This window comes from Lineus longissimus, chromosome 2, assembly GCF_910592395.1.
Source record: "Lineus longissimus chromosome 2, tnLinLong1.2, whole genome shotgun sequence".
In the NCBI taxonomy this organism is placed as follows: domain Eukaryota; kingdom Metazoa; phylum Nemertea; class Pilidiophora; order Heteronemertea; family Lineidae; genus Lineus; species Lineus longissimus.
The window spans coordinates 24,183,360-24,201,129 of record NC_088309.1 but is presented as its reverse complement, the minus strand read 5'-3'; the positions used below and the strand labels follow the sequence as shown (position 1 = coordinate 24,201,129).

The 17,770-nt window shown below is 40.8% G+C and overlaps 1 protein-coding gene across 1 annotated transcript; it reads right to left on the bottom strand.

Annotated features, from left to right (window-relative positions):
* Positions 1–1,136: 1,136 nt before the first annotated feature.
* Positions 1,137–16,556, bottom strand: LOC135483027 (uncharacterized). The gene is made up of 31 exons (XM_064763526.1): positions 16,115–16,556; positions 15,371–15,494; positions 14,959–15,172; positions 14,414–14,509; positions 13,757–13,878; positions 13,476–13,565; positions 13,202–13,333; positions 12,528–12,550; positions 12,044–12,118; positions 11,335–11,505; positions 11,151–11,226; positions 10,809–11,031; positions 9,995–10,538; positions 9,630–9,683; positions 9,310–9,387; positions 8,921–9,030; positions 8,405–8,651; positions 7,937–8,246; positions 7,545–7,584; positions 7,170–7,318; positions 6,760–6,838; positions 6,396–6,602; positions 5,879–6,012; positions 5,408–5,641; positions 4,871–4,963; positions 4,550–4,672; positions 4,066–4,151; positions 3,556–3,681; positions 3,176–3,249; positions 2,707–2,840; positions 1,137–2,447 (listed from the first exon to the last, which is right to left on the bottom strand). Exons 1-31 carry the CDS (start codon positions 16,214–16,216, stop codon positions 2,260–2,262), a joined length of 4,458 nt encoding a protein of 1,485 aa, XP_064619596.1. The 5' UTR covers positions 16,217–16,556; the 3' UTR covers positions 1,137–2,259.
* Between the last annotated feature and the right edge of the window lie 1,214 nt (positions 16,557–17,770).

The window sequence follows — 17,770 nt, the reverse complement described above, 5'->3', positions numbered from 1 at the left end:
TGCCAGATGCCTATGGAGCATGTCTCATCAAAGAACACGGTATGATCTTTAAGTAGAATGTGTATGGTGGAGACGGCACATCCATGGACATGATACGATCTCCAAGTAGAATCCCTAGGAATAAGACGGCCCATCTCAAGGACAGCATGTCTCGTCAAGGAACATGGTATGATCTTGTGTATGACGGAGGCGGCACATCCATGGACATGGTACGATCTCCAAGTAGAATCCCTATGCAGAAGGCGGTCAATCTCAAGGACAGCGTGTCTCATCAAGGAACATGGTATGATCTTTAAGTAGAATGTGTATGACGGAGACGGCACATCCATGGACATGATACGACCTCCAAGTAGAATGCCTATGCAGAAGGCGGGCATCTCAAGGACAACATGTCTCGTCAAGGAACATGGTATGATCTTTAAGTAGAATGTGTATGGTGGAGAATGCCTAAGGGAGAAAGCACATCTCAAGGACAGCATGTCTTCTCCAGGGACATGATGTGATCGATCTTCAAGTAGAATGTCTATTCGGGAGACAGCACATCTGGAGGACAGGATGTGTCATTTACAGACATGAAGAGGTCTCCAAGCAAAATTTTCATGGGGAGACGGCACATCTCAAGGATAGGATGTGTCGTTTAGGGACATCATGGGGCTTCCAAGCAGAATTTTCATGGAGAGACAGCACATCTCAAGGACAGGATGTCTATTCCTGGGACATGGTATTATCTCAAAGTGAAATGTTTATTGGGAAGACGGCACATCTTAAGGACAGGAGGTGTCATGATATGATTGGATCTCCGAGCAGAATATTCATTGGGAGATGGCAGATCCCAAGATTCCATGTTTCATCCAGGGATATGATGGGATCTCCTAGTAGAATGCCTATGGGGGAGACAGCACACCTCAAGGACAGCACATTTCACCCCACCCATGTCAGCATGTCTCACAAATGGGGCATGGCTGGTGACAGCATGGCCAACAACGCCATTTGATCCTTCAGACTTGTCCAAGCCCGACTTACCCTTTTTGTGAACCCCTGCCTGAATGTCCAAGCAGGGATCCACACTACGAAATATAATGGGAAGTGCATGATTTAGCCTTCTTCAATCGTCAGGAATCAATACAGACATGAAGTGAACAGTATTCTAAAATTTACTAATAAATGATATGGCATTTAAAACCTGATTATATACAATGGGTATATACAGACAATAGATACTGTGTTGACGTTAGATATTAAGCCGGTTGGGGATGCTTGTACAAAATGCCTATCCTAAATGTATAGGCCTGTGTGAAACAGAAATGCCAAAACCGGCTAAATAGCTCCGACACAGTATTTACAGAATATCATGCATGGTATATAACTCTCGACATGCTGGGTTAAATTTTTCACAAATTTTGAAAATAGGGTTTTAGGCCAATACTAATGAGGTGAAATGTCAGATTATCAGTATGTTAAAACTTTTTCTGAAAATTGTAATTTCTTCATCAAAGGCATTAAACAATATGGGAATACACTGTTCCATTTCAGTACATGAACATGAGGTCGCAATAAAACTTATTTCAAAATAGCGTACTATACATAATACACAGATACAAATATATTGCTCACCATTAAAATCTTGTAGGCCTTAAAATCTTATAATTACATGCAATTTTATGATTAAAAAACATGCCCAACAGAGAAAACCGTTCTTTTTCCCTCGACAGTCATGATGCAAAACTGTTCTAAAATGCATCATCCTATAGTGTTTTAAAATGCACATTTCTAAAATGTTTTAAAATGCATGCTCCAATAGCAAAGCAGAAATAAACAAAAGAAGCACCAATTTTATGAATTTGAAATTTGCACCAAAAGATATTCAGGAAAGAAAGCATCAACATCTTTTTGGGATCTCCACATCTTGACATAAAGCTTTCATTACTGGTAGCCAAGTTATCAAAGGTACCAAAGATCTACGTCTTTGAAGATTTCATTTTAATGAACACAGTACTCAAGGTCAATTCTATGTACATGTTACTCCTATTGGACTTCCCATCAACTCCTCTCTCTTCCCGAATGAAAATCTGAGCGATGAAACAGATTCATTCACTTCATCAAGAAACCACTCAGCAAGTCCAACCTATATCTCAATGGTTTCATTTTGGCAAGCCATCTGCATATCTAGACGATAGCAAAAACATGATTTTGACAATAGGTTTTTGTCTTTGTCAATATCACTCCACAGAACACAGAACTCTCACTTGACGTCTCATATCACTGCTTCTCAGTTCCTGCTTTAAAATCGTAGCGATAATGTTCGTCAGCGTCATATGGCACCATCCTCGAATTAATTAAAGACTGGATGACCCAGTTTGTAGAAACAAGTGGAATGCAAGATTCCTTTGCCCTTTTTACAATGCTCTTTGGGCATTTGTGGTCAGTTACGATCAAGTTCGGATGGTCTGGAAAATAACCATAAGAAAAGATTATGCACATGTTTGTAAACCATTATGTTGTTATTTTTCCACTACAAAACTGATTTCTGGTGTGTCAAAGTTTTTAGCAAACCATGAATCCTCTCTCATGAACCTTAATACAAACTTAAGCGGACAAAGTTAGAAGAAATCCAATACATATGATGGTTCCAATTGCAAAAACAAGGGAGAATGTACAAATTAGGGAGGCTCATGCTGGAGTTACCAACATCATAAGTGAACTCACCCGACTTTGCAGTAAACTTTGGTATTAGGTTACATCCTGCAGCTTCAAGTACAGATGTCCATGCCTCATGGTAATCCCCATCAGATGATGCAATATGTACATTTAGCCCAGATAACGGCCTAGCCTCAAACCGCCTGAAATTTTGAAACAAAGAATGAAGGAGAGGAAACAATTTCTCCCATCAATTGCCGATTTGCTGACTTTATGCTTTAGAAGGGGCATGAGAACAAGGGTGGGATTTCTTACACATTTAATGACCATTTGTCACAGGATTTGTGTACCAGAACACACTTTTTTGTGTCAGTGCCCTCATTTTATCTAAGAAATTTTCACAAATCCAAAAAAATAAACAGGTGCAAAAATTTGGCGGTTCACAGTATTTGGGTCAGTTGAGTCAGACAAAATAATTCATAAGACTATTTTTAGTCCTCAAGATTTGCTGAAGCTTCTGCTTTAATAATATACTCACCTCTCTACTTTTGCTTGAGTCTCGTAACTGAAACCAGCTTCTAACAGGTAACCTGAAGTTGGCAGTCTCCTCCCCTAGTCAAATAGAATTGAATTAAGCCTCATTTATTGATAAGGCTAAGAAATACATTTTTATAAAAGTGGGGCACTACATGTATATTTCATTCCCTCTAGGTACACTACAGTACAAGTAATCAGCACATCACATCACATCTCATTTAACATCAGTGTGACAACTAGACAAATTTCACACCAGTACATCAACAGAAATTAATTTGGCACGTGGCTCTGCCTCGGAATTGAAAATTGGCCTGGTGGTGTGGTAAGGCCAATGAGGCATGTCGTTCATCCGATCAATTAGACGTATTCTTCGATGCCTACCTGATTACACGAGTCCCTGACCCATTGGTGAGAAAGGCATGGAATATCCGCGGCTAGGCACTGCAAATATTTGAGTGTTCGTGAGTATCCATCTGAGATGAGATAAACCTCTTTCGCGTGCTGAACCTGAAATGAAGAATACATACTGACAAATGAACACATTCAGCGATATGAAGAGTAAATAATAAGTTTTGTACAGAAGTAAATCTACATGAAGTTTTCAGTAAAAGCATTCGCTAATCTTCATTCATTTCACCTCGCGTAAAGAAGATATGAAGATGATGTCATTGACGCTTAACAAGCGGCTGCTGACATCAAGAGACAGTACAACAGCACTATGCTCTATTATGATATACGACACCAGTTTTAGATGTGCATTGACTGGGTTGCCCTGAGAATAATGATGATGTTCAGCATTTGTACAATGTAGTGCTCATACTTGATTCAGATTTATTTCTATTCACAAGAACTTTGCCATACTATTACTGTCTCCTGTGATGGTTCACGTACCGCATCTTTATCATATTTAGATAAAACGACACCGCCTCCTGCCATTATCTGTGCTCGGATATGGTCCTTATCGAAGGGGACTTCTTCTGGAAAATAGAAAGAGAAAATACACCAAGCTATTTTCTGAGGACACCAGTCGACTGAGGTACTTCTTTTATGCTCAGTTCCAATTAATGTATGGATCAACATTACAAAGTGGCCTTATAAAGGGGAAAGAGCTTTTTCTATTTGAAACTTCTTTCTGACAATGCAGCTTGACAAAATTGCCAACAATCACAGAATAGGAATGCCTATTGGCAAACATGGCATGACGTCATAACAACAGACCATCTTAGGAAACGGTCAAAATCTGGGATGCAGTGCTGAGACATGAACAATTCTTGTGTGCCAGAAATTCCTACCGTGTTTACTTAGGCGTTTTTTGGGAGCAGTAGTCTTCGGTCAGAAGTTTTCTACCGATTACAGCTAAGTGATGTCTACTTACCATACATAGTCAAGTCTCCCTCATCCTCTTGCCCCGATTTTTCTCCTTTCGAGATGAAAAACGCACATTTGTAAAAGAGCTTACTATCAGTCGCAGGAATTGCTCCTTTCACATTAAAGATATCTGAAAATTAATGGAATTATATTATAAATAGGAATGCAGTTAAAAGATAAATGAAACTGAAATTAGAGAAGAAAACTGAGATTTGGAGACCAAAACAATTTGAAAATCAACCTCATCAACCATGTGAATTAGCTTATGAAGTTCTCTTTTTAAGTGGAAGACATGGTCACTTCAAATTATTCATTGAAAATCACCTACCTTTATTAACAGGTTTTTGTTTCCTCGGTGAGCGACGGACGGACTCCGATTCTTCCAAAACAGTAAGTTTTTGTTTACTTTGTGGTTTTTCAACTGAAAAAGACTAGGACTGTTACAAACACATAGAGCAGAACCTCTCTAACGAACACCATTGAGACGGACAAATGCTGTCCTAAATAGAAAGGTGTATTCCGTCATTTTTTAGCCACACATCACATTTACTAACCATCCTATCCACAACAAGGCTTTTATTTTCCAGAAAGGCCATACATTCGGTTATGATTTGATTTGACTCCGTAGTTTAAATTGCTCAATCCGACATTTTTACAGATTCAACATTCCAAGTTCGTACAAGCAAAAGTCTACATGCATCTATGTTATGAACATGATTAATTGTTGTTGGACTCCTCCCAGGTTGCACTAGAGTCTCTTGGGCAATCTACAATCCTGATACTGGAGACAAACCACATCGACACGAAAAAAAGCACAAACACTTGGCAATATAAGAAGATGTCATGTTAAGAAGACACATAATACCTTCTTCCTGCAGCTTGCTCCTTTTTGTTCTTCGGGGTGTTGGGGTACTTGTAAACAATGGAATTTGCTTCTTGGCCAGCCCAGCAGACGCATCCTCAGGGGACTCAAGTGGGCGCTTCCGCAGTGATCGCATACCTTTGCCCGACAGTTTGGTGCCTGTGCTTGGGACTGTCTCAGGTGTTGCTAGGAAGCTTGTATTTCCACTCTTTCTCCTCTTACCATCGACGAGATTGTCTGCAAGAACAAATGGCAAACAAAAAATGAACAATGAAGAGATGCTACCATTTATTTGTCTCTTTTTGACATGAACTTTGTAGCATTAGTTAACTTTGTGGTACTGTGTAACATTTGTCACCAAGTGGGCTTGCCCAGGCACAGACACTCAGGTGCAAAAATTTGCTACATCTCTTCAAATGATACTGAAAAGAAGGAAACATCTCTTCTGCCATCAAGAAATGCCACAATATTTACCAAGGCTGATATCAGCACTGGCTTGACTTGGTGGGAGGCATAACGTCTGAGGCGTCATGCTTGTTGGCTTTTCAGGTCTGGACACAAGATTTTTAGCCTGATCGACGGTGAGTCCTACCAAACTCTGGGGGACACTGAAAGTATAGCAACACGTGGTTATAAAACGGAATAATGTCAACCGCCAAATATTTGTGCCGCTTTATTTTTTTGCAATTTGCGAATATTTCTGAGAATTTTGTAAATTTTTCACATTTTTTTTATTTTGATGGACTCAGAAGTTTCTTTCCGCTTTTGATTGGTCAATACTGACCAGGAGACCTGAATTATATCAGCTTGACAAAAGTGGCAAATGGATTGAGCAGACGGAATAAGAAACTCACTTGAAATTTGGAAAAGTGTATTAAGCACTGTATGGCTTATAACTTTCTTGTTCACCTAGCTACCGGTAGGGCACGGATAATGTTAAAAGTACCTCCCTTACATACTGCACTGATTGAGTCAAAACATGTTTGCTTACGTGGCTATCTCCCCAGAGTCGAGTGATACATCATATTTCAAGGAATCATCTTTTCGGATTAAATCAATAATGACACCGGGCTCATATTCTACCCCATCGTCCTTCTTAATGCCGGCATGAATACTCTGGCCACACTCCAGCTCATCAAAGATTATGTCCTTTTCTCTAATAAGGCTGCTTGTGTTATCGTCAAATTGTATGTAGAATCTACAATGAAAATATTGTTTCAAAGATAGTCAGCACAGTAAAATAATAATAGGTAATGCAATGAGAATAAAGCATAAGCCAGGAGACAGATTCTGACATAGTAAAAACACAGTTTTCAGATGCAAAAAGTTCATTTTTGTATAAAGATACGACTTACTTTCCATTCCTTTCTTGATAGACAATGATACCAGGGTAATAAAATTTGTCTTTGGGCCATTTGGCAAATACACGAGTTCCTGAAATAACCAATAATGAATAAACAACTACAATTTTGAAGAAAAAAACCACACCACAAACTGCCTGGTGATGCATTACAGTTGAAATTTTCGCATTTTAAAGGTTTGCATTTGACAAGATATGCCTGAATCCGTGGAAACTGGAACATTCCTCCTCACCAGTATTGAGAGAATGCACAGTAGGTCACTGCACTTAGTGGGAACATTGCTGGACCCAACACCCGGTAAACTGTATGCAAGTTGCCACGAACAAGGCGAGGCTGGTGGGTTTAATCTATAACATTTTTAGGGTTACAAAACGTAAAGGATAGCCTGGCTTGGACAGGCTCACCTGTCTCTCTGGGTGGAGGCTGACTTGTTGGGGTACGTGGTGCAGCATATGTTGATTGGGTCGGAGGTGCCTCCAGCGCTTCTTGCTTGGATGTGGAGGGCATCACAGGTGCAGCAAGTGCACTCCGGTCGAGAATCGGTACCTCTGGACTGGAAAGTTAAGTAAGAAAGCTCATACACAATACAATGCCAAGGCACTATTGTCTTGTTGGGAAATGATACAAATTATTTTCCATGCAAAACAAACTTTTCATTGAAGTTAATGTTGAATCCACATTGTCCAGTAAAGTCAAACCCCTGTTCTTAAACTTTAAAAAACAGTTGAGTACTCATGATTTTTTAGCGTAAGGCTACTAGTATGCCATATGTTTCATACCTAATGTCATCGTTGGGTACATCATCAGCCGGTTCTGCTCCTGCAAGTAAACCATTAAGCCATCATATCAATGGTAAATGTCATTCAATATAATGCCACAAATTAACCAGGCTTGTCTAATTGAATGATTAATCTGAATTTCGGAAATAGCCAACTAGTGCCACCTGGATATCATCAAGTTTACATGCATGGCACATTAAACACAAGTGACCACAGCTTTTAGTCTCATCCAACAAACCCAAGAGTCTTTGAAAGCTATGCAATTCTATGCAAGAAATACAATCCTGGGTTCTCCGTGGGATTGAACCCATGGCCGGGCCCTATTACGTGGTATCAAGGAGTGTTAACCACTGCACAATAAGGTCCCTCATGCACCAGTGGTAGCAACTTACGTTTCCTTTTAGCGGGGGGCTCTTCTTCATGAGGACATGACCTTGACCTGGAGAGAGGTTTTGGCTTATCGGGAGACAGCTTTTTCATGGAGGGTTGATTTGGCTCCTCATTGGACAAGTCAGGAGTCGAGGGAGGCTCGTCAGGAGACAAGTTTGGGGTGATTGGTGCAGCCAGTTGGTGAATTTTTGCAATGTGTTCAGAGCAAGTTTTGCATGTTTTGCATGTACATTTGCACACATAATATTTACATGTACACTTATCGTCATGCCCATCATGTCGATCTGGAGTCGATACATGAATACTTGAGACCTGCTCGGAAGAGAAGACGGGATTAATTAGAGGATGGCTTATGATGATGCCGGGCAGGCACTTAGGATATTCATCAGGTCTCTGTGTAGGAAGCACTGCAGAAATACAACTGAAAGTGTGCGCAAGGTTTGAAGAAATGTTGCCAAAACAAGTCATACCTGCAGATGGTCACCACTTGTGTACATGTAATCAGTGTTGCCAAGACTGCTATTGCCAGTACCGCTACATGTACGCGTCAGTTTTAGGGGTTTACGGAAACCATCGTCCCGTGCAGTACTTGTTGACGCCACAGCTGGTAGAATGGGCGTGGCAGGCGATGTTGATAGAGCTTTTGTTAGGGAGGAATTCTCAGGCAGTGAGCTCAATGACACTTTTGGCGAAGTGTCCAAAGAATGTAGACTTCCCCTGAAATTAAGGGAAAAATTTCATGACAGGAGCCATACGGTTGAAATTAGTACAGAAGTTATAAGTTTTTTTCTTGACGAGCACAATGAAAAACAGTGAAAAAGAACATTGAATCGGGTTGTGAACTTTTGATAAACAGCAGAATATACAAATAGACCGAAATATTTCCCAGTGTTCAATAAGTCTTCAATAATCCTTTCGGAACCTTTGATAGCGTTGCTAATGGCTGAAAACTAATTGAGAGTAAACACATTGAGAAGGTCTCCTACCTTGATTTCAATGAAGATAAGGATGAACTGATATCAGCCAATTCTCCCGATGTTAGCGACGACAGAACTGTACTCAGGGATGAACTGGGACTTCCAATAGTGGAATAATTCTGAAAACGTTTAAAACGTATTATTACTTACAAATGTATTTGATATACACTTCTACACCGATTATTATATCTGAATTGTGGGCGGACATAAATCAACTGTTTTGAACAATGAAAAATATAGGTATGGCCTTGCTAGCTAGACACTACACTGTGTGGCTCCATAAGAATTCAAGCTAACATCTTCTTCAACTAGGAAGCATGTCATAATCTACCATACCTCCTGATGAAAAATTATTATACCAAACCGGCTATCACCAATCTTTCTACAAGTCAACATACCTTTGTAAAACTCCTCACAAGCACACCATCTTTTGTGCTGATTTTCACTTCCATAATGAAATCCCCAGACAACTTCTCCTAAAAAAAGACAGAACAATTAGGATTTATTAATATCAATTCCCATAGGGAAATCATGTGATACCTGTTGAACCTGCCGACACTGGAGGCCCAATCAAAAACCTGCTAGGAGTCCCAACAACAAAAATTCAATTGAAATCGAAACAGTGTAAAGCCAGATATCAGCCTTTTTATGTTTTTAGTTTTACCCCCTCACGGCAACGTAAAAAATGTATAGACGCTGGTTAGCACAATTAACTTGCCTGTATGCCCTCACAACTGCTGTCACTGGCCGGTCCAAAGGATTGACTTCTTCTCTGAAAGTAAACACAGAAAAATCTAATTGACCAGTCTTGCTACTGGATCGAGTTCCTGAAAGGGTGCTATGTCGTATCTGGTGCTACGCCAAGTCTAGCACCATGGATGATTCTACATGTATCGATGTTGTATGTATTTTTCTTCTTCTCCAAATCGAAAAATTAAAAGGAGTGAACGTTTGGCCGTTTACAGTGGTGGCCAAGTGGTTTTACGATAAATTCCCATCATTTGTGGCCCATTTCAAATATTTATTTCGACTAAGGGGATAGAGGGCACGCATGAAAACAAACTGAAGTCATGACACACTCACCAATTGTGCTCGTTTGCGTGTTTCCTTCCTCGCACGTTCCATTTTATCAAAATCATGTCGTTCATGCTGCGACTGTGACAAGTGATACTCATAAGGGTCGCCGGGTTTTGTTGTCCGTTCGTCAGCATCTGCAACCAACGTTGGCCCGAAGTGACTAGGACCAGCGACAGGTTCATCAGGTACCGGTACAGGTTCAGCAGCAGTAGCACAAGTTGATTTGTTTGCAACAACTGGAAATATCTGGCCATCCTGGTTGTAAGAATATATCTGTGTATCCTGTGTATCATGAACATGCTCGATAGCAACAGGTTTGGGATCTGTCTTTAAGACACCACTTTTTTCAACCTCATCACCCTGATTTTTTGGTGCTGTCTCCTCAGCTTGTTTGTCCTCAGCCACATCATCATCTGAGTCATCTTTAGGGGTTGATTCAAATGCGGGCAAGTCATTTTCTTCAGAATCCTTGCAAGATTTCTCCTCCACATCTCTCCTGCTTTCATGCTTTTTATTCCTTCTTTCAGGTCGCATGTCAAAAAGGTCCGTGCTGAAATAAAATGGCAGAGAATTGAATACAGAACTTTTTCCGTTCAACCACAAGTCACTTAGAGAGCAGTAAATCTGGCCTAAATTGCTAAAATCATCATATCCTTTTTCTCATAAAATACATCTAACTGTTGATTGATAAAATATCCTGCAGTGACAAAATTATTGTAACAGTAGAGAGTGGCAGAAATTTGGAAAGATCGCACGTTTTGTGCCAAGCCATTACACAAGGACCAGGTTCTTATGACTTGTTTTAGGTTACCTGGCTTACCTCTCGTAATCATCCGAATTGCTCGTTGCAGCTTTCACAGCCAAGTCACCGGCCTTGAAAATCGTCTCTTCTGATTGTGGTGGGGCAGGCTCTTCGCTAAACTCAAGCTCCTTTATGTTGAACTCCAGGCTATCAGGGGTGTTTTCTTCATCACTTTGAATCATATCCAGTGTTAGAGTCTTTGAAGGAATCCGAGATGTTGATGCCACCATCGATGGACTCTCTGAAGAAAAGATTCAGTGACTGTTCAATAAAATTTGATTATTTGTTTTTAGTACTCAAAAGTTAAGATTGCACAAATATTAATCAGCCGAAAATATCTCAATTTACAGTCGAGCTTACCAGGTCTTTGTGATTCAGGTCTCTGCGATGGCGATAGACACAACAACAATGGATCCAGGCCGTCTGCTGTCTCTGCCTGCAACGCAAGAATATAAGATAATACACCTTCAGAAAGAACACAGAAACTGCAGGGAATTGTCCAGAAAATGACTTATCACAGACCTTTCTTGTACTTTTAACCTACCTGTGTTTGAGTCATCCTGAGGTGCCAGGAGTCCCCCTGTGTCTGGTACTGATGGACCGCATCAGTTTGTGCCTGTTCAGTCCCACCTTCTGTACTGGCCCTTGAACGTTGACTAGGAGAGGCAGACCTCGAAATTCTCGGGTCGGAACAGGTGGTGCTAGATTGCCAGGTCTGGAAATAAACAATAATAAAATGATCAAATTAAGTTGCCTTGACTGGGATTCATACAACCATGACCTAAGATCATTGAAATGGCGTTTCCACTGCTCTGACAATTTTATTAGCTACAGTGGGTCATGATTTTTTGTGTGGAAGTGAAACCATTTTAACTTTGCTTGCTTCCATCAACAGATCCTTCCCACCAGGAACATTGCTTAGATATCTCATGCATGGGTCATCTGCTGGATGGAAGCATTGAAATGAACCAAGCTCACATAATCAAGCAGCATCTATTTCTATCTGAAACCTGGTAAATCAAAGTAAATCAATGTAATATTGGCCTCTAAAGTGGTCGATAAAGTATTAAAAACAATGCTGCATACAGCATTCTCAAGTACCCTCCACCTGATGTTTGGTATCTGATACAGCTGGTCTTTAATGTTGTGATTACTATATCATAAGGACATATGGGGCGATAGGTACAGATAGTTGATTTAAATACCGCTTCTAATAAACTGCTGCTGAAGTATTTATTGCTTATGTAACAAACCCTGAATACACTTGCTGGCCTCTTTTCCTCCACTTCAGGTTCAGAGCTGGTGAAGGAGCTCAGTGTTGAATAGTCCTAGAAGAGGGGAGAAGAAACTCAGGCCAATGGTCATGGTATAAAGTTTGGCGAATCACACAGGAAAAATGAGAGATACTGGGCAAAGTGCCTTTAAAACTCTTACTAATACTACACTACGTCGAACTGTTTCTGCAGATGAGTGCGACACAAGTGCAGAAGGATGTGCGGTCAGTCATGGCCTATGAAATCAGTGCTCAATGGTTCATAGACTTGACCTGTGTCTAACTAACCAAGATTTACTTCGAAAAAACACTGATGATAAATTATAATATAACACGCACAACCATTTTTTTCTGTCATGCACTATCGAAAGATGGCCGTGTTTTAAAGCTCATTTCATTTCACCACTCAAAGAAGTATCCATTGTCATATTTCCTTGCATAACTAAGAGGTCTAGAATAATTACCTTCTCTTCTTGGCTTGTGGTCGCTGGAAAACAAGCATGACTTCATCAGAAAAACAGTTGGTCAATATGCTTCTTCTGCACACAATGTTCTTAAAGGTATTTTGGTGATCCCTTCAATTCAAGGGCTTTCAAGCTCTGATTAAAACTTGGCTCATTGCTCACTGATGTTGAGTCTGAATGCGCAGTGGAAACATCAGGGCCTGTCACCACTTAGGCAGAGGTTCGATTTCTAGTTGGTCCGGGTACGCTCATGACTGCGATAGGGCAGGGGATTCTCGACAGCGTAGGTTTCCTCCAGGGTGTCTGGTTTCTTCCTACTATTTTAACTTTGTTTGCTTCCATCAACAGATCCTTTCTTCCTTCACATGACAAATCGGCCAATATTGTTTTAGAGCTAGTGATGTCCTAGTTGACACTCAGCTCTAAACTAAAGGCTTAAGAGATAATGCTGTGAAGAATGTCCAATGAACCGAGGTCACTTTTGTTTTTGGGACTGATTGTACGCATTTTTTATCCTTGGGGCATGCGCTGCCTAAGAAAGGGATTTTGACAGAATCACGATTGTCAGTTACATTTTGTATCTGTCCATCCTTAACCTGTTTGGTTTGAATGCATTGGACATCATGTAGGCAGAGCGAGTAGATTTTAATCAGGTTTAGTCGATAAAATCCTACCTAATGACTCAGGAATAACTATTGGTGACCCATAGATGCCCTGTGTAGCCGGAATTTCTTCTTCCTCATCTAGAGTATCAGTTGTTTTTGGGACTGATTGTACGCATTTTTTATCCTTGGGGCATGCGCTGCCTAAGAAAGGGATTTTGACAGAATCACGATTGTCAGTTACATTTTGTATCTGTCCATCCTTAACCTGTTTGGTTTGAATTCATTGGACATCATGTAGGCAGAGCGAGTAGATTTTAATCAGGTTTAGTCGATAAAATCCTACCTAATGACTCAGGAATAACTATTGGTGACCCATAGATGCCCTGTGTAGCCGGAATTTCTTCTTCCTCATCTAGAGTATCAGATGCCAAAACTAGAAAACGAGAATAACATCCTTGTTACAGCACGGCAAGACAATTTTCATGTAATTCGCGAATGACATCGATTGGAAAATCTTGCAATCCACAAAATAAAAAAATTGCAAAAATGGTATTTTTTCAGAAATTTTGGCGAATTGCAAAAATAAAGAGGAGGCACGAAAATATGAAGGTTTACAGTACACACCTACTGGAGCTTCACTATCAGTCACAGTGTCGGTGACTTGGTCATGGATAGAGCCAAGAAATGAACCATCACTTTCTGGGAGTTCGCCGGCACTTTCTGGCACAATGTCAGATTCATTCTCGCTAAAAAGAAAGAAACAACGTAACCGATCATACACCACATCCTCCAAGACTGCACTCTGCTTGAAGCAGGTGGAGAATGGTCAAAGGATGAAAGCATCAAGAAGAAAAAGCTGTAAGGAATTCAGGAAAAACACAAAGAAAAAGACAGATCTCAGACTAAGATGGAGAAATTTCTTAATCACAAACGAGACAATTATCTTTACAATTTCGCATGTACTTCATAATCGCATCCAACTGTTCCCAGATGAAAATTTTTACAATTACCGGGTACCTAAATCCTTCTTGAAAACACACTTTCATAGATTGAAAACATGTTTGGTTGAAATATTGATGTTTTTAAACAAGAACTAAAATCGAGCGTAAAATCAGCTTTTTTATTTGCAAGGTCACTTCTCCAAATCTAGTGCAGCAGTCATAAAAAATTCTGACTCCAAGCTTTACAGATCAATACATAATGTAACTACTTCATAAACTCTTGATGTGAATGAAGGGAATTAATAACCCTTGCAATGATATTCCTTTCTACACCATTTACCTGACATCAGACTTTTTCGGAAGAGATCCTCTGGCTGGGGAAAGGAATGTAGCCTCCTTAGGGGATGTAAATACCTGTACTAATTCTGGTAAAGACCTGAAAGTTGTGTTTTTAACATTAAATCACACATTTTGTGTATAAAAAATCACAGTCAGAACAGTACCAGTATATCACTTTGAAAAATAACAGCTTTTTTGTTCATCAAAATAATAATGCTTTTGTGCATGTCACATTACTTCTGTTTTATAGTTGGAAGTTCTCACTTACATTCTTCTATTAGATTTCAAGATATGTTATGATTGTCACCGGATTCAAATAGGCCACATGAAAGGAACCAGTGCGGTAAAGACCCTGTTTCATGTTACTATATGATAACAACAGAGCATGGTACCTTAGAATAACAAGGTTCGAACCGACACAATGGTGAAAAAAAGAGTTATTATACACAAGTATAACCATGGCTGTTGAACAATGTTTATACTTTCTGAGCTATTTTTAGCAAGAGTGCAGACGCTTTTTTGGAGACGAGGTATTGCAACGCTCACCCACTGCCTTGCGATTCTGAAGATGGTTCATGACTCTCATCATCGTCATCATGGTTACTCTCATTGTCATCACTATTTCCACCACCATCATCTCCACCGCCGTCGCCACCTGCACCACCAGTGCCCCCAGCACCGGCACCACCTGAATCCCCACCTCCACCGCTTTGGGATACGCCAGCCTGGCTAGCACCTGGAGGAGGCATATCGGAATCACCTATAATTTATATTACAAAAAAGAAAATCCACTTACAATTACTTTTGCAGGTTTGTCAAAATGCTAAAACGAAAGTACACAAAACCACAAACTATAATGGCCCTGTGCAACTACAATCATTGTCATGCCAAGAGCTGAATGGTGAAAACTTGTCCTTTGCAGTATTCATCTTGTAACTTTTGAATTTAGAATACTGACCTCCTGGTTGTCCCTCTTTCACTCCAGAGGTTTTCTCACCGGTAAAAACTCTCGCGAAGGTCACAGGGTTGTTGTTATTCTTTTCAACCATTTTAGCCAAAATCTGAGATTCTTCTTCCAAGTTCTGAAAAGGGAAACATACATTCTTGCTTTGTCTAAGCGTATCTAGAAGGGTGCTGCACCCTGCCGCCTTCAGGGGCGACTACTGTGCCCTTCTTACACCCAAAATGCACCCTGCTCACCCTAAAAACCTGGAAATTGGGTTTCTTAGTCATTGATTGATGATTCAACTCATTGTCAATGGCTAGAAACCATGTTTAAGACACCATTTGCTACTTAATGTTCATATTTTCTTCCTCAAAACTGTCAGATTTTGTTCATTTTTGTTAATGACTTCGCCACGCAATTTTGTGGCCTTTCAGATCTTTCAGATACCAATGGTTGTGCCGACTGAAGAATTTAAGAGAATTTTCTCACTCTCCAGTGGACATTGAAGGTTGTGGGTTCAAAACCAGGTTCACCACTTTGTCTTATAGTTTAAAATCAGATGAGCGCTGAATGAAATGGTGGCAGCCACTCGACACCTGGCAGGATATCTCTTCAGCGGAAAGCACTAGGGCCTATTGACTATAAAGGCTTAAAGCCACTGCTGACGCCATCTGATCAGGTGGAAATCTCGAAAGCACCAAGAGTAAGACAGGACACAGAGACAGAGACAAGGGACAGAAATTGAGGAAAACTTACAATTTTTGCCGTAGTTTTAAGAGCCACTAAACTGGTATAAAAAGGTATATCTTCCTCAGGCTCCTCTTGTGAAGAGGGGATATAAAAATTCAGGTTGGCCATGATGATGTCGACTGGCTCATCGCCTAGGCTGTACCTTTTTATACTGGACGCAAGGGCCCAAAGCGCCGCGTAGCGGCAAAAATCGAAGCTGGCGAAACATTTATAACGGGTCACCGTCACTTATTATTGGACTTATAGCGCATTTACGGGGTTGCAACTATTTTGCTTTACAGTGTCACCAGGAAAGAAAAGCATGCGACCTAACGCCGATCTATTTGTATGAAGTAATAATTGGAAGGTATATAGTAGGAAATATCAATAAAATAATCATTCCATATCGTCTTTTGAGGGCATTTTGATAATTTTGTGTTTGTAACTTTTAATTGTACAGTCTATCCCGCTGTAGATGGCGCTGCTGTCAAAGCTGGAAGTCTTGCGCAACGTGAGGCAGAGACTATTTGGACGGCTCCTGTCCGATTTTACATTATTGTCTTTGTCTTCGTTCCGATTTCTGGAGCAATCCCGAAGCATTGCATCTTTCAGATGTTCAATCATTATTGGTACAACTATGGTTCTCAGTAGCATCGCATGCGGTTGGGACGGCTCCTTACCTGACCCTTTACAGCTATTAACAGGGGTAAAACATATTTTCCGGGCCTGGTACTAAAGATGACAAGCACACCAGGGCCTACTGCCTTAGGCTGAGCTGTCATCTCACCATGCTTGTGAAGACAGGTACAACGTACTTGGCCGTCTCTTCTATACCGCAGGCACAAGGGCCTAACGAAAAAGATCTTGGATTCGCCGTCGTAAAATCAGAATTGTAACAGCTACTGTCATCAGCTTGGTTGTGAAATTGTCTAGACGAGTGAAGCTGGCTGGTACCTACTATTCAGATCTTGGACATTGTAGCAGCAACTGTCATCAGATTGGTTGTGACATGGTCTCTACACGGAGACATACGCCTTCCCAAATCAAATAATTGCTTGATGTGAATTAACAGTTTTTGCAAATCGCTCGCTGATAAATGATCGAGATATCAATTGCAAGCTCAAGTCGATAACAGCAGAAGCGAACATTAACCCCTGATTTCCTCAGGATGGGGTTACCCTTCTTCTATACAACATGCACTGTGCATGTGACCAGGCCGAATCAGTCCTGGCTGCTGCACCGTGTTGACAACATGATGAGAGTGATGAGACAGTCACAGCCAGGCCGCATCAATCTTCGCCGCACTGCCTAGTTGTTAATATGGCGAGAGAGATGAGACAATCACAGCCAGGCCAAATCAGTCTCGGCTGCTCTGCCAAGTTGTCTACATGGTGAAAGAGGTGAGAGACAGTCACAGCCAGGCCAAATCAGTCTTGGCTGCTCTGCCAAGTTGTCTATATGGTGAGAGAGATGAGACAGTCACAGCCAGGCGGCATCAGTCTTCGCCGCACTGCCTAGTTGTTAATATGGTGAGAGAGATGAGACAGTCACAGCCAGGCCAAATTAGTCTTGGCTGCTCTGCCAAGTTGTCAACATGGTGAGAGAGATGAGGAAGTCACAGCCAGGCCGAATCAGTCCCGGCTGCTCCACCGTGTTGACAACATGATGAGAGAGATGAGATAG

Excerpts from the sequence above, each read along its gene's own strand:
- LOC135483027 (XM_064763526.1), bottom strand. The coding sequence starts at position 16,216 with ATGGCCAACCTGAATTTTTATATCCCCTCTTCACAAGAGGAGCCTGAG. Across the intron at positions 13,879-14,413 it reads CCGAAAAAGTCTGATGTCAG|CGAGAATGAATCTGACATTG; the intron begins GTAAATGGTGTA and ends CTTTCTTTTTAG. Across the intron at positions 10,539-10,808 it reads AATTCGGATGATTACGAGAG|CACGGACCTTTTTGACATGC; the intron begins GTAAGCCAGGTA and ends ATTTTATTTCAG.